Raw genomic sequence first — 18,014 nt, forward strand, 5'->3', positions numbered from 1 at the left:
CAGAAATAACCTTCATCCTACTTTATTTTTTGATATATTTATTCATAACATTCAACTTTTGAGACATATTTACACTTTGATATTTATTTGTGCATAAATACATTTCAAATTCTCTTTTCTTCCTACTTTTTTTCCCCAGGACTATCAATCTTGTTTTTTTTCCTTTATTTTTTTAATTGAAAAAATAGGAAGAAGAGATAGCAAAATTTATACGTAATATTTTTGAATTATATCATATGTTGCTATCAGTTTGGCTTACTAATTTTTTCATGAAATATTAATTATTTAAATCATGATTAGAGTCTAGATCAAATTAATTAAATTTCAGCCATTAACTTTTTATTATGTCATGTGTCTCAAAATTCAAATAAAAACTTAATAAAAGAAAATAGAGAGAAGAAAAAATGGAGAGGATCCAAATCCACTTACAAACACAGACTAGTTTCATCTCAAATATATGACATAATTCAATTTATTGTCTCGTTCATACTACATTTAAATCCTTTAACTACAGAAATAGTATTTATAAACTTTAATATAATACTTATTTACTGAACTAACTTTAAACTAATATTTTAACTTCTTTTTTTTCACTTTAGTTACATAGTACATTAAGTAAATTTATTGTCAATTGTTTGCCAAATCGTGTTGTATGGATGATGTACTGTCAGTACAGAACTAATGCATTCAGAAGCTGAAATGAAAGTAGTAGAAATGAAAATATTTAATTGAATGTGCAATTATACTGAGAGAGATTGAAATAGAAACGAAGATATACAAAACAAGATAGAAGTAATCTCCTTCATTAACAAGATGAAGAGAACGATATTGAGATAGTTTAGGCACGCGAAGAGGGGCATGTTGACAATAATAGATCTAAGGAAATGTAGAAATTAAGGAAAGGTGATTTGACAAGACATATCTACAATTCGTCGTGAACATAATCCTAAACTAAAGAAAATGGAAGTCGATGATTACGACAGAGGGTAGCAAATGGGAGAGCATGATTCTAGCTTGGAGTAGCTTATTTACTCCTTATTATCATTACTTTTTTTAAAATAATCTTATTCTTCAATTATCACTGATATTCTTTTGCTTTGGGTATCTTAGTATTTTTGTTGTCCATATCTCTCTCCTTTTAATATTTTTTTTATCTGAGCTTCTTTCACCGTATATTTTTCAAACCTATTTTAAAATAGTTTTTTTGAACTACGAATCTATAGAAATTAACTTCTCTACCTATCATGTCAAAATGAGATGGAAGGTGTATAATGGAAACTTTCGAAATAGTGAATTAGAAGCATTTTATGAAAGAAGGGATTCAATTCTAGAGAAGCACTAATATATGTTCTTTTCACAAGTGTACATTTCTCAATTTCATTATGTATTAATTCATTCTTTCTATATGGTTTAATTGTTTTTATTAATATTCATGTGGTTAGTGCATCAGCAGAATGTAGTAATAAATTCAAAGATCACCATCCTCTCAACACAAACAAGTAAGAGAAACACTGATATATGAATATACACAGTTATGTTTCTGCAATCTCCTGAGCTCAAAGCCTCCAGGCTAAGGTCTAGTGATTAGAAATTTTTTATGTTGTTTTTAACAAGCAAAAAGGTTTTCAAAGTTAGCATAAAGTTGAGAAATTCGTTTAGAATTTTTATACCATGACAACACACACTAAAATTGTGCTAATATACATGGATTTGCTATGCCAAAAATCTGCAGTCAGATTTATCAAGAATCAACAGCCTATTGAAATCTCATCCTCTTCTCTAACTTATTTTTACCTCTATCGGGTGATTGCCTCTTTGATGCAGATGCAAGGTTCCCCTTTGCCTTCCCACTGTTGATAAACTGAGAGAAAGACAGGATGGGTGGTAACTTTGCACTTGCAGATCCATGCAAGGGTGAGGCTGGTGATCTTATTGGATCTTGTGATCCAGCGTTGTCATGGACTTCTTCGTCATTAGCCCTTGCTGATATAGGCACCGAAAGATTTGATGATGCTGGACTGCAGTCGGCTATGGATGTTACATTCTCAGGAGGAGTAGCAGTACTAGAACTGCTGAGCTTATTCACCAATTCCATCGGACCTGCTGTAGAAAGCCACCTAGCTGTACTTGCCATTTGTGATAAATAGAAAGACTTTCCACTTTTGCCATACTTCTTATAACATTCATTTTCAAGGAAAATTACGGATTTATCAATGTCAATCCTGCAGAATAAACAGCAAGTAGAAAAGGTGATGAGAGAGCAGAGTCTTATGTGAGACGAACCCTTTTAGCTAAAAAGTCTGAAAGATAATACAGAGCAATTTCATACCTCGAATCGTTGACCATCTGCTGGTTTTGCTTTATTGCATTCAGCAATCTCTGCTTGCCTGCTTCCCTGAGTTTTTCAGGTATGGCATTCTTGTCAAGTTTATTGACCTATTGTGGTAAAACAAAATATTAGGCCATGCAGACAAATGTTAGTTAAGCCACATTAGGTTGAAATTAAATGAGCTATAATAGTTGGAAGTGGAAGAGGAGGGTTATAGGTGATTTTCCTCATTTGATAAAGAAGCAAGACTAGAGAGCCTGATATATCCTCATAACCACCACCACCACCACCCCCAAAAAAAAAAAAAGAGAAAATTATTTAATATTCCACCTAAGATGAGTAAACTAGTGAAACTCTCATCTTTACCCCTCTCCCTTAGTTGAGTAAACATTTTTTTTATTATAGTTGTGTCAGGGCCAGCTTGCACACACCTCGACTATTCATAGTGGAATATACATATTAAGCAGATAGAAATTAACAAAAAGGAGAGACGAGCTCACAAGCATTTCGAAATGTAGATCCCTTTACGAAAGGTTTAACAGATTTAGAGATTGTACCAACTAGGGGACTCCACTAAGGAGCAGTTGGATTGACTGCATATTTCAGATTTTTCATCAGGTCAACTGCAGACCACTTAGAGAAAGTACATCTAGGAACACAGCTGGAGATTCTTCTGGCAGCAAAGTTTGCTTTCAGTTATGGTCTTTCAAAAATGACATATTGACCAACAGATCAGCAAGGCCAGTTTAAAAAGGTATTAACAATGTGGAGACGTAATCAATATTATCTTAGCAAAGGAAATTCAATGGAACCGGAGGGGTCAAAAAATCAAGTTACAGAAAATTAGAGGGTCTTTAAAATCATGAATGTAGGACTGAATAGTGTTGGCACAGAGACTAGGGTCTCTGCTAAGAATGGAGCTTTTGCTTACAGATAAAAACGTTACAATGCTCCAGAAAGTATTACAAAAGCATGGGAGAAATGCTTCAATGCATCTGTTTTTAGCAGTATTTCCTATCAAAACTAAATTTAGAGAGTAAGAAGTCACCATTGCTCGGACGACCCAAAAATAAAGAAGATTCTAAATATAATTTCTTCCAGTAGTCAGAGGAAGAGCAGAGTTGGCTAGAAAGTCCTTTTGAGGATATTGAAGTGCTGAATAGTATCAAGATGTGAATCGCTGACATGGCTCTTGGACCTGATGGCTACACCATGGTCTTCCAATTTTGCTGGAGATATTGAAAGGGGAAAATATGCAGGCCTTGGGAAACTTCCATTCACAAGAATACTTAAAAAAGATAATAATTGATGCTACTTATGTGGTGGCTTTAACACCTAAGCAGGATGGAGCTAGAGATCTGAAAGATTTCAGATCAAGTAGTCTGATTGGAGGTGTATATAAGATAATATCCAAGGTCCTCACATAGTGATTGAAAATGGTGGAGGAGAAATTAGTGGATAAGTAACAAATGAAAATCATAAAAGGTAGGTAAAAAAATCATGGAATGCTACCTTGCTAGCAAATGAGTTAGTTGACAGTAGATACTAGATAGAAAAGTAAGATACCAGGACTTCTGTGCAAACTGAATGTAGAAAGTATTATGATCATGTCGATGGGGATTTCTTTATCCAGATCCTGAAGGATATGGTCTTCGATACAAAATGGCTAAAATAGATTTCTTTCTGCATCAAAACTGTATGACTTTCAATCGTTGTAAATCGAACCCCTTGGGGGTTTTCCCCATTCCAAAGGGGACTGAGGCAAGGGGATCCCTCGTCTCTTTTCCTCTTTATCATTGCTATGGACGATCTAAGCAATATGCTGAAAAATGCTAGTACCGTGGTTAAATTAGAGGTTCTCAGATAAATAACATGATGGAATGGAGTTCTTTCAGCTACTCTAGGTTGATGACTCACTAATCTTTTGCGAAGTTAAGGTTGAGCAATTAAGGGTGATCAGACTGATTCTTACAGTTTTTGACGCAGTATCTGGCCTTCATATCAACTTGGGGAAGTCAGTTAATTTTTGTCAATGAGACTGAACATCTGTGCAGGCTGGTGTTCTGGGATGTGATACTGGAATACTACCTGCATTATATTCAGGATTGGTTTTGGGGGCAAAGAAAAGTTCGATGGAGATATGGAATGCTGTGATTGATAAATTTGAGAAGAGGTTACCAAGATGGAAGGCACATTACTTGTCTTTGGGGAACAGGATTATAATGAAAAATAGCATTCTGGATGCATTGCTCACAGATGCTATGTCCCTTTTTTCCCTGCCTGCTAAGGCGGCAAAAAGACTAGACTCCTTGAGAAGGAACTTTCTTTTGCAAAGACACCAAGATGTTTCATTTAGTTGGGTTAAAATCTGTAAATCCAGCAAAAAGGAGGCTTGGGGCCAGAAACTTCAGATTGCACAACAAGAATCTATTATGAAAGTGGCTATGGAGATAATACAGAAGACAGTTCCTCGTGTGATAGGGTGATTATTCAAAAGAATTGGCATCTAAGTCAATGGATCACTAAGACAGTCAATTTCCATATGAGACAAGCATATGCAAAGCAATTAAGAAATGTTCGGAGGGATTTGACCATCGGGTTCACTACTGGTAATGGAAGGACAATGTCTTTTTGGAGTAACAAATTAGTTAGGGCATGGTCCTCTTAAGGATTTGTTCTCTAATTTATTTAGAACTACATCTAAGGCTACATTACAGGAGGCATGGAGTTATAGAGTATGGACCTTTCTTTCAGAAGTTACATGACTAGGAGATCAGAAGGGTTGCTGAAATGCTTAAGACATGGGAGGTTTTTCATGGTTCCAGGAATGCTGAGGATTCAGTTACACGAAATGGAGGAAACAAGAAGAGATTCTCAGTTAGTTCTGCATATTCCTTGCTTTCAGAATCAGCTCACACCCCAGATTGGTCATGGAAGCTTATCTCGAAAACAAAAGCTTGCTACAAGGTGACATTGTTTACTTGGCTTGTTATCAAGAAAACTTGTTGACTCATGAAATGTTATAAAAAAGAGGGAACTCAGATAAGTTCCAGGTGGTTTTTGTGCCAGGAGAAGGAAAAGTTAATAGTCACCTCTTCCTTCATCACAAAATAACTGATGTACTGTGACAGTTGCTCTTTGCCTTAGCTGAGATCCAATGGATGATGCCGAAGTCCTAACTTACTAAGGACCTACTTATGGTGCTGGAACAACATTAAAACAAAGTACAGACATAAGAGGTGGTGGAGAATGGCCCCAGCATGCATATGGTGGACTGTGTGGCAAGAATAGAATAATTTTTATTTCTTTTTTGTTTTTCTTTGAGAAGGTAACATTTGTGTATATTGACGACTCAGTACATGGATTGCACCGAAACCATATTTACAAGAAAAGAATAATAGATGCTTTGAGAATAGAAGTAGTTCTAATCAAAGAATTAAGTTGAATTGTTTTTCGGCTTTTCAATTCTAGTGTAAAGAGAACTATATAAAAGATGTAGAATCACTTGTAGATTCTTTCGACTCATAGTAAGACACAAGGTAACCTATAATCTATACAGATTTGATTGCCAGTATCATCTTGGTGCTGATGGATAAATTTACTCAAAAAAATATAATTTCTCCGGTTATAGCATTGTTTTCTTGGTTAAAACCATCGTATCCAGAACTAACTTGCCCAACTTATCTATATTCGCTCTGCATAAGGCCCACGAAGAGGAAAGGGCTCCCTACCAGAAATTTCTCCATTCCCCAGGCGTGAAATCCAGACCTCTATGGTATTTCACCCAAAACGGGAATGGGTATAAGTTCATTCCACAAAGGACCAAGCCAGGATAGGGTTACATACATTCTCACGATGAGAAGGGATCATTAGGAACTATCTAAATAGTTACTATATTTACATGTAAACCTTACATCTTACATACATTTAGGATTAGGAATACTTACATATCTCTATTGGGACCCTACTCACCTCTTTGAGTGAATCGAGAAATAGGTTTGATGGTCCATACTTTTTATACATATTGGGACATGATAATTCAAATCAAAGCAATTGAATATCCAACTAGGGCCTATATAACATGACCAGTTAATAGATCCATCTTTATCATATATCCCATACATCACACTAGATAGATATCACAATTATGGAATATGATTCACTTTCAAGATGCCTTGGTGGTGAAATGATAAGACACATGAAACTCAAAATCTCAAGCTAAAGAGCGTTGAGGTTCGAGTCCTTTTAAGGCATAATATTGAGAATGCTTATCAATCATCATTCACAATATGAGAGCTCTCGATCAGTATGGATGTACAAATAGGATCTGAGCTCTTGGAATTGGAATAAATTCAGCAGCAGATTGCAAAATCTGGATGATCTTCTCTATCTCATGAATGGAGAGCCCACTTTGAAATCACCCTTCCTTCCTGAACCCACCCTCCCAAGAATATGCTTTAACAAGAAAAACACAAGCGTAGATTCATTAGAAACCTCTCGTTAAAAGCCCATCCATAATTCAACAGCTAAAGTCCATTACGTAGTCCAAGGATTAGCTGCTTAGGCGCTTAACCATTCAGTGAGTCCTACATCCCTTGGTGGGTTCTTCCAATTATAAATTGAACACAAGGATTGAATAAATTAGTGAATGGACCTAACTAGATTAAGAATTAGCAAAGACGGATTTCACATGTTGATCAGTTGTCACTTAATCCCCTTTCCATTACTGAAAATCCAAATCTAATAACTTCAAATTATAATAAAATCAAGCAAAAGTTATGCAGCAATTCTAAGTTCTTTATAAAGGGATGATTTGACTTTGGGAATTGGCGTAATGTGAAATCATAATGCAACCCAGGTATGAAAAGTATTTCAACATGTAAACTAAAAACACCCTGTCTATGCAAACAAAATGTATCTTGGAAAGAACAACTTTAAAAATCAACCTGCTTATCATGGCTTTTGTTCTGATAATAATTCTCTTCTGCACGCTGCAGCAAATCCATTTTATCTTGCAACCTGAGCTTTGCGGATGTTTTTGATGAAGCGACATTCTTTGCAGCATCCAGAGAATCTAAATATAAGTAATTCCGACTAAGCCAAGATTGAAAATCAATAAAGGCAAAACAACATGACATCAAAACTTCCAAGTGGCTTCAGTACATGGGACTCTACAACCACAATAATCAATGTGCATACCATCAGATTCAGATATATCTTCTTCTGATCCACTTGCTTCATCATCACGGTTCCAGAATTCTGACAATTGTTCTCCGGCATTAAGACTTGAACCACTGAAACCAATACAGTGCTTAAGAAGAAAAATCCCAAAATACCTAACAGCTCCATAGTTTCAAGAAAAGCTTACAAATTTTTATATTTATGGTGAATTCAAACTATATGTTCACTAGAACATAAAAGAAAGTATCAGGTGCTATAGTAGGCTAATTTGATGTAAATTCAAACTCGACGTTCACCAGAACATGAAACAAAGTAGTCAGGTGCACAGTTCTTTTACGATTTGTTTTGCCTTCATCTGTAATAGATAAGAGGATATATGAGATATTGTTATGTATGTGTGTTATGGTGCTCTTGAACGACACCATAGACAGGGAGCTTCAAAGTTGATGTTCTAGTTTCCAGTACATGTAGCAGTATCCCAGGTTAGTGCATATCCTAGAGATATTGAGCAACAGTAGACTAAATCTAGTGACTCACCCATTGGGTGGTCTTTAACAAGTAGTGTTTTGTCTTCTACCTTTTGTACCATGAGTATATGTTATGTTACCTTTTCAAAGTTATATATTTCCATTGAAATAAGCATCCCATTCTAGATAGTGTTGGAAGTGTGAGGTGTCTTATTTTCCTGCTATAAATTTCCTGACCCATATTTAAATTCTCAACTTCCATCTCCTACTTTATCAAAAAAAAAAAAATTCCGTCTCCTATCTCCTAAAAGAGAAATTTGTGAACCCGGTTGCCCTCCAACTTATGCACATTTCAAAAACATGTAAGAAAAATTAGCATTTAGCCCTCAGGTTACCTAATGAAATAACTTAACATTTTTACAGTATCTTCCTCAGTCCCTACCTTCCCTTCCTAATTTTTAGAGAGAATCCTAGGTTCCCTTGAACCCTTTTGCTTTCTCAGTTTCCATTCATTTGTTCACTTATCTTATCAAGATGTAAAGATTGAATTGATTTAACACGCCGGAGAGATAACATGATATTCTAAGAATATCCAACCATTAGAAATTATTGGAATGTCAATGTCACAACAACATACCCAGTGAAATCCCACAAGTGGGTCTAGGGAGGGTATAGTGTAGAGTGTACGCAGACCTTACCACTACCTCGTGGAGGTAGAGAGATTGTTTCCGAAAGACCCTCTGCTCAAGCACAACAAATCCAAGTACAAAGAAGAAGAAAATAGTGTAGAAACATACAAATAACAAAGGTAGCAGTGCAAGCCTATAGAAAGGAACAAGAACAACAAAATAGTGCGATAATTGAAACAAATTAAACAAAGATGTTAGATTACAATGATTGGAATGTCATAATGATCCAAAAATGTTAAAGAATACAATTGAAAAGGTTCCATTAATCTCTACCTAATTATTTTTAATTCCCCGGATACTCTACTGTTCCTCTTTTCCAAATTGTTCAGATGGGGCCCAAGGAGTTACATCTCATGCTCTCCTCTTCCTTCTCCTTATGAAATTGCACCATCGAAGCATCTCTTTGGTAACCTCGCCCTTCAATTCCCAACTCCCAACATATTCCACTTTATATATCATAACCTGTACGTAATTGGGGGATGAACCAATTAGTGGTCAAAATTCTTCCCACTTTTTGACATGAAACACCGACTAATCAAGATGTCCTCAAATTTCAGTATGGATTCTTAGATTGCTATCCATGGAAAGTAGGGAATTACTGGTAATCTTCATATTTTCTCACTTGTTTGTGATAAATGATAACATCATATCATTCATTGAATTGGAGCAAGTTGGTGTAGCTATACAAAAGTGAGTGGTGTGGATACTAGTACGCATTGGACCACCCAAAGTGTAGCCAATTATCTGTACAACATGGAAACCTCCTTACACCAAAATACAAGTAAAATAAGAATGACTCTTAATATTGAATTATCCACTACTTCAAATTATCTGCCATCTTTTCTCTCCATAAAATAACCAAAACATACAGAAAAGGGCGCAGCCTTCTATAATTTCTTTTTCCCAGCATCCAATTTGTTCATCCTCTAACTTGGCCTTGTCTCTGCCACTGCTATAGGAAGTGTCCAATTTGCTCATATTTACACCTTTCTCAAGATCATAACATTCACAAAAGGCATGGCACTCAGTATCAAAAGGAAGGGATGATCCGTGTAAATACTCATCTCTAACTGACAAGACTTCTTTTGATAGAGTAAATAATGTTATTAGCTTTAAGCCTTTAACTGATGAGAATTATTGCTTCATATACTAACTAATAAATCCATGTTCATCCACTTCTCACATTTAATTCATTATTTTATTAAAACACTGACTGAAATAATAAAACACTCAACTCCAGCAAGCATCTTATGCTACCATTCTGTAAAAGGAAAGAAAAAAAAGAAAGCAAACTACAAAAAGCATATCTCCTTTTTGTAATAATCTTTGACACATAATGAAGCAATAAGCATTTAGTGAGATGATAAGAAACACAGCATATCTCAATTAATGTGGTAATCCATGTTTCAGCAGTAAGATGTATGCAAAACAAGATACCTGGTCATATATATTCTTGAAGATCCACCTCTCTGCCGAAAAGCAGTTGCAGTTTTAAGTTGCTCCAAGTTACTTGTAACTAGATTAGGATGCTTGCACACATCACATGATTTTTCACATAAAGAATCAGGTACCTACTTTTACAGAGAACACAAACTCGAGATTAACATAAGCAGGAAAACAACATCTCGCAGTTGCTATTTAAAAAGGACTATCAACAATGATGACTGAATATACCATCTCCTTAAAGTTCTCAAGTATCATTTTCCTACGACAACCAGACCCTTCACAATACTCAACCATCTGAATGTATATCAGTAGCAAGAAGAATCATGTTAGTTATAATGTATGAAAAGCTAACCGAAATAATATGATTTTCCAAATAAACAAATGGGACCTGTTTGAAGTCGTCCAGGGACTTCTTCGAAGATTTATCTTGCAAGCTTGAGGACTCATCCTTACTCCTTTTAGTATTGTTTAAAATAAACTCCTGCAATATGATTACAAGAGTGTGACTTCATCAAATTTAGAAGCGGATTGAGAAAGAAAGATTCAAAGGAAAAATCAACTGGTGACAGGTGATTACCATTTTCCTACGGTCATCCACTCCATAATACAGTACACTTCTGGAAGGCAACTGATCACGTCCAGCTCTACCTGACTCTTGATAGAAGCCTTCCATTGATTTGGGAATATTGAAGTGACAGACCACTCTGACATCCTTTCTATCTATACCCTATAACAATAAAATAAAGAAAACTATGAGCTCTTATAATCCTTGACAAGATTTGCTATTACAAATTATCCTGGAAAATTGAATCAAAATAATGCATACCATCCTGCAACGGAAGCAAGATCTCAGCAGCTGTTTGTGCCTCAGATACTCCATTGTTATCCAGAGGCAGTGACATAGATAAAAGCATGACATCCAGTATCAGACATTAATGGAGAGTATAGAGAAATATGTTACGTGATTGCTTAGTGGCTAGTGAGATTATCTATTTCTGCAAGAGAACTCTTACCCAAAAGCTACAGTTGCAACAACCACTTGTGTTTTTGAAGAAATCCAGTCATCCAAGACAGAGCTCCGCATTTTATTGTTCAGCCCAGCATGATAAGCTAGTCGTAAGTTAATGTACATTTCAAGAAAGCGTATCATAGATAAAATTGCAAGGAATTTAACTGAACCACTCATTACCAGCACAAGAAATGCCGCTGCTGGTTATATGGATCGCAAGATCATCACACATAGTACGTTCCAGACAATAAATAATAGCGCACACATTTCCACAAGATTTTAGTAATTTACACACGTCAGCATATGGATCATCCAAAAGGTCTTTATAGCGAACTGCAAAATGGAGATATATGATCAGGTGTGTAATCGAAAGAGTGATGACAGATACAGTACATAGCCTGATAGTCATAAGTAGGTGCAGAGGTGATAAAATAGTCAAATGTAATAAGATAGTGATGACTGGTATGGTACATAAGCTCAAAATTCAAAGAGTAATGGCTGATATGGTTACATAACCTGATTAGTTAAAGGTAATAGGATACAATGATTCACCAGAAATTTAGTACATATGAATGACCATAGATGCTTCATCGGATACACACAGAACCATACAATATACACAGGAAAATGCAGCAACTTAGAATTACAGAGCATTTGGTCCCATGATTTCAAACAAAAAGCTACAGAATCATATGAAGCCTTATCGAACCAATATTTTCTCAGTAATTGTCTTCTTATCTTCTCATCCCCTTTCCCCTCAATTTTTAAAAGTAGAACAGGATGCAAATAAGGAAAAGCAAAGAAAAAAAAGAATTGGTTATTATATAATCATTACTGTAAATTGCTGCAAGCTGATTTCTTGTAGATTTAAGAATTGGCAGTTTAAGAAATGGATTAGTTGTTGGCTGCTTATCAATTACATATGAAGACATGTCTTTTGCACTATATCAAGGAACCGAGATCCTTAGACCTGACCTTCATAATAGATATTTGGCCGGTTGAACGATGATTTCAGGACTAGAGGGTTTTGCAAATTCAATGACTCTATGACATCTTTCTGAACTCTGCAGAGAAAGGAAAATGTCCAAGAAAATAAATATATCAAGGTTCTTCAATGATCATTTTCTAAATAAGCTACAGAAAATTGTTAACCTGAAAATTATCAAAATTGTATTTGGAATTGGGAAAGAAAAGTCAGAGGGAAGTTATAAGATCACATACAATCCCTGTTACAGTGAGATTGATCTCCATTGACGTATAAATTGTAATTCCTTACATCTCAAGAAAATTCACATAAGCAAACTTACTTAGGGACAGCAGTTGCTGTCAAAGCCAATACTGGTACATTTGGGAAATGACTTCTCAGTGAAGAAAGCTTCCGATAGCTAGGCCTAAATGAGGAAAAACATAAACCAAGAGAATTGTGCAAGGATTGAAGGCATAAACGTAAAGAAAAACGAAGAGAAGAAGTTAAAAGTCGAAACACTAACAACTCCTATTTACAAAAACTTCAGTATAGCTTAAAGGTAGATAGAACTAGCAAGTCTAACATCAAGCTAATGATCCCACTTGACACGAGCATATATGCACATTATACCAGTAAACCTGGTGTGCCTTAGGATCTGAAAGAGTCATTTTGTAACTAGAATGCAAGCATCAACGAAACACTAAAGTTGTGACCATTGACGCATTTGTTTTTTCAACACACTTGTAAATGCAAAATTTGAGGATGAGAAAGGAAGAGAGATTTCTCAGGCATTTTACAATAGGAGAGTTTGGAGGCCGCAGATTAGTGTAGAAGGTTAGTTGGTAGTTGTACGTTCTCTCGCTTTCCTGTTGGATAAGCTTGGGAAACGTATATGTACCTGCATTCATACCAGTAGTGTTAGCACTATTCTCGTGGTTTCTTGTTCTCCGTTTTCTGTTACCACCTGTGGTTTTGTGTTTTATTATGCGTGAGGATTATATTGGGTATGTTGTTGTTGTTGTACATCGCCACTAGACATTCCAGAAAAGTGCTCTTAAAATCTAAATTAAATTGGAACATACTATCTTTTTCAAAGAAAACTATTCTAGTTTACGAGCTCAGAGAACAATGGATAAAACCTAAAATATGTCCATAAAATAAACAATGTTTAACCAAAAAGGACATAAGTGCAGTAAATTAACCACAACCATCAACAACAATGATATATTGAGAAGGCACCTGAAGTCATGGCCCCATGAAGAGATGCAATGTGCCTGGATTTTGTTAAAGTAAAATGATAATATTAACAGATAAATAGTTGGAGAAACTTCTGACATAAGCAAATGGAGACGAGAGTAAAACCTCATCAACGGCAATGAGATTTAACAATCCTCTAGCATGAATCTTTGTCATTTTTGACATAAATCCAGATGTCGCAATTAATTCTGGTGTCACGTACAGTAACCTTACAGCTGGCTTCCCAGATTCGAGGTCCTCGTATATCTAAAGATTCAAAGGAAAAAAGCAAATTATAGACATGTTGAACCCATACATTTGTCGCCACAGTTTGAAATACATTGACAAGCATCTGGCATCACACTACAAATCATTGATGACTGAACCTCTTCTACCTATATAGTGAATCTTATCGATTTGTATTATAAACCAGTACTACTACATTACTGGAAAACCATTTTTTTTTTTTAAAAAAAAAAAAAGCTAAAAGATACAAAAGCTGTCAACGACAATCCTAACATATTTGGCCAAGCTTTTGGGAGGCCAGAAGAGCTTAATTTTCCCAAAAAGTGCCTATTTCAAAAAATTGAGGTGTTTGGCCAAGCTTTTTTTATTTTTTAGTGACAAGGGAAACCCACATCCGCTACCCTTTGGCTGCACATGGAGTAAAACCTCCGCTCCTATGCAATAGCTCGCAAACCACATAGGAGAGGTAACCCACACTAGGCAAGCCCCGTGCGACGAGCTCGACCTAGAAGGCAAACCCCTTGCTTTACTAGCTTTGGCCAAGCTTTTGGGAGAAATATGTGCTTCCGTGAGTAGCAACAGTTAATTTTTAGAAGCCAAAAAAGTAGTTTTTACCTTGAAGTATTTTTTTGAAAGCACTTTTGAGAAAATACATTTAGAAGCACTTTCTGAAAGCTTGGGCAAACACTAGTTGTTGCTCAAAAGTGTTTTTTCAATTAATTGGTCAAACACAAACTGCTTTCCACCGGAAGTACTTTTTTGAAAAGCACTTAAGAAAACACTTCTTTAAAATAAGTTGATTTTAGAAGCTTGACCAAACAAGCCATTAATAAGGTAATTGTCTTTATATTGTAGAAGAATATAAATAAAGATAATCGCTGACAGGTAAGTGCAAGGGTTAAACATCACAGCATTATTATTGAATAGAATTACTCAAGTACATAATATAAACTACCATTGTGTATCTTGGTCTTCCAGATTAAGTGTCAATCATCTTTGCATATCCCAAAAGAAAGAGTTTAAACATAAGTTCAGATGGAGGGAGTAATAGATAATACTCCACAGAGTTATCAAATGATCAAATATCTAGGGAAATGGGATAGGAAGAAACTGATCCCTGTCAACCATGCTGATTAAAGTATTCAAGAAATCTGCAACACTTAATATCCTCACCTGTATTTTCTTGATCTAAATAAAATATCAGAAATATAAGAATTGCCTACGCCTCTCTTTTCTCCAGTATCATCTAATATTTAAAGGGTCCATACAGACTACAAACAACCTTGTTTTGACTATTAAGAAACTAGCTTGAGATTATACATAAATAAATGGTCTATCTTGAAAGAGTATTTTCGAAATCCATTATCAACCACTAATCCCACTCCCACAATAATTTTGCCATGCTTCACATTTATAGACTTGAAATTTCTCTATAGAATATTAACTTATCCCTATTCACCTTGTTTTTCACTTGAACTGTCTGGGTTGAAGAAAGAAATTCAGCAGGAATCCTTTTTTCTTTCAATGTTGAAACTTGATTTTCCTAAGCAAGAAAAGGGAAAGTTAGAAGATAAAACTATGACAGTTAATTAGAAGACTACAAGCAAGATTCTTATATTGTACTTACCATGAGAGCTGAAAGCAAATGGCAACCCAATGAAACGAGTCAATGATGTATCCTAGAATTTCCAATAAAATGCGAAAATAGTGTAGCTTATGCTTTCGTTATAAGGTAAAATCAAACAAAGATAACAGAAATCACCTATCAAAGGACTAACAACAAGCACAATTCCTGGTTTTGTCAAAGCGGGGACCTGATAGCACATGGATTTCCCTCCACCAGTTGGCATGAGGCAAAAGCAATCCCTTCCTACATAATTGCTAGATATTATTAACACAAAGGATAATTATCAAAACACAAAGCTTATGGCTGACTGATATTACCCATCACCATTTAGCTATTACATTTATTTTTCTCATTGTTGGTCATAAGTATTTGCCAATTTGGAGATATGGCAAAGCATGAAAGATCACTTAGATGCACATAGTCCTTCGGGAGGACGGAAGGGGAGACGATTGGCATGTGGACATAAGAGTCTTTATGAAAACTAGATTATCTATCACCAAAGAGAATTCCATTATTATCTTATTTACTTTGATTCCGATAAACTAACTACTTTTTTGCTACAAACACAAATAAGTAATTGGTCTTAGTGTTGTATTTCATTTTGCTTGACTTTTGATTCAAAGTAAACTAAAAGAAAAGGCATGGAGCTTGAATAACTCACTCAGAACGCTTCTTAAAAGATAACATGGTATAATTTGGTTGAATAAACACTTCTGGAACAAGTATTCAGCTGCTTGGATTCTGTTTGGTTGTATTTTATTGTATTCACCTAAGAAAATCTAAAAATTCACACACATCCCACATTCTTTACAAACCAGCAGTAAAGAAAAGGTAGAACCTTTATAATTAATTAAATTGTACCACAAATAGCATGTTTTTCAGGCACCTACTCTTTCATAATGCACAATGGCAGTCAACATGTAAAGAACCTTACCTGATAACACAGCTTCAATAGCTTCCAATTGCTTCCCCCTGAAATCAGAATGTCCAAAATGCCATCTCAATAGTTTGACTAAAGCTTCCTTCCCAATCACATTCTTCTGACGTCCACAATTACTTTGCAAGGGTAATAGTGATTTGTTCATTTCTACCACCAAAAACTGCAACAACACCCAATGGTTTAATTCAACTTGTCTTGCATCTTATTACTATAGCAGAATAGTCCCTTAATCCAGTTATAAACACCAACATACCCAAAATTCTAACTTTGAAATAACCCGAATTTCTCAGCAAACAGCTCGAAGAAAAAACCAGAGAAAGACAGACCCACGCAAGAAAAACACGCAATTATTCAATAAAATAGAAAAATTCAAGCAATCTCTAGTAGAAGAACTAGAAAATAGCATTACATTCAAATTCTATATCGAATTTATTTAAGGAAAGAAGTAACAAATCGGAACAAAAAAACAAATAAAATCCTGATCTGAACAATGTTATTGAAGTGTAAAGATGATTAGAAGATGAATTGCATAAGATGAAATTACACCTTGAAAGATAACTCCTGCAGAAGAAACCGAACAGAGGGTTTTGCCGGGAAAGCACAGAGTATATAAATGAAATAAAATTTGGGAATTTGAAGTCAGGGGTTCGATTTGTAATTTGAATTAGGAAAATTACATAACCAAGCATGTCATATGTATTAACTATAAATTATTATAATTTTAAATAATTATAATTTATAGCTATACTAGGATTTTTCTCTCTCATCTCTCCCCTTACCCTCTTTCTCGCTACCTCTCACGCCCTCTCTTTATCAATCTCAAATAATTGCAGCCCATAAAAATGTTTTACATATTACGATAATTGTATTTTGTATTATATATCAAATGTATAGGAGAAACTACATAAATAGGTTATAAAACTCAAAATAACTACATGTTCATAGCATAATTCAAAATAATTCAAGAAACATCATTCTCTAAAAAACAAATATATTACAACTCACAACCTCATCCATTAAAGCAAATAATCTTCGCTTAAATCATACTAAATCAATATCATATACTGTAAAGTAATTTTTAGGTTTAGCAAACATAAAAATCATATTAGCGCTCGATAGCTACAGTTTTGCTATTTGCGCTCTATAGGACTATGTATGCTATTCAAATCAGTATAAAAATCGCAGACAACTGTATAAAATCACAAGCATTTGATTTGTATTAATTACGATAATTTGTATAAATCGAACGTATGTGTCTATGGAATTGTATTTGTATATATTATGTTCTTTGTGTTTGTATATCTGCAAAAATTTTAAATTCGTATACAACTGAATCAAGTTAAAGCAGTTGAATCTGTAATCAAATCTCTCCCTCGTTTTATACAAACACAAATTCTACAAAATATAAAAAGAGAAAGACAAAAGAGAATTGGGCAGCAGAAGATTTGAATTGTACAATTATAAATGTATAGGAAGAAAAGATATGTACTTGTATATGTATCTACAGTTTCCTTTCGCTTTATACAAACACAAACACAATTTATACATTTGTGTTTGCATAAAGTGAGATGTGCGAAGGAGAGTGGAGAGCGAGATCAGCTAGAGTGGCGAGCGAGATATCTGAGGAGAGAGGTGAATGACAAAGTGTTTGATACGGAATAGAATCAAATGAAACTGTGATTCACGACATTTAATTTGAATTAATAGTTTGATATTTTATACTTCCTCCGTCCCATTTTATATGACATCCCATTCTATGAATAGTTGGACCACATAATTTGTCATTTTATAAATTTATGCATAAATTACCATATTTTGCCTATTATACCCTTGATAGAATAGTTAAATAATCTTGTCATTTATTAATAAAGTTGACT

At 34.9% G+C, this 18,014-nt stretch overlaps 1 protein-coding gene across 3 annotated transcripts; it reads right to left on the reverse strand.

Annotated features, from left to right (window-relative positions):
* Positions 1-1,537: 1,537 nt before the first annotated feature.
* On the reverse strand, positions 1,538-16,844 carry LOC107024232 (ATP-dependent DNA helicase Q-like 3). 3 transcript variants are annotated; one of them, XM_015225172.1, is made up of 20 exons: positions 16,684-16,844; positions 16,132-16,297; positions 15,333-15,440; positions 15,198-15,205; positions 15,030-15,113; positions 13,451-13,591; positions 13,328-13,362; positions 12,429-12,512; positions 12,097-12,185; positions 11,302-11,454; positions 11,126-11,150; positions 10,939-10,942; positions 10,690-10,839; positions 10,501-10,593; positions 10,341-10,406; positions 10,104-10,237; positions 7,529-7,623; positions 7,276-7,403; positions 2,330-2,436; positions 1,538-2,222 (listed from the first exon to the last, which is right to left on the reverse strand). In XM_015225172.1, the coding sequence occupies exons 2-20, from the start codon at positions 16,280-16,282 to the stop codon at positions 1,757-1,759; spliced, it is 2,121 nt and encodes a 706-aa protein (XP_015080658.1). In that variant the 5' UTR covers positions 16,283-16,297; positions 16,684-16,844; the 3' UTR covers positions 1,538-1,756. The 3 variants fall into 3 exon arrangements, with proteins under 3 accessions (XP_015080658.1, XP_015080657.1, XP_027774514.1); XM_015225171.1 differs by having other exon boundaries at positions 11,126-11,222; XM_027918713.1 differs by lacking the exons at positions 15,198-15,205; positions 16,132-16,297; positions 16,684-16,844 and having other exon boundaries at positions 11,126-11,222.
* Between the last annotated feature and the right edge of the window lie 1,170 nt (positions 16,845-18,014).

This window comes from Solanum pennellii, chromosome 7 (assembly GCF_001406875.1).
Source record: "Solanum pennellii chromosome 7, SPENNV200".
Lineage (NCBI taxonomy): Eukaryota > Viridiplantae > Streptophyta > Magnoliopsida > Solanales > Solanaceae > Solanum > Solanum pennellii.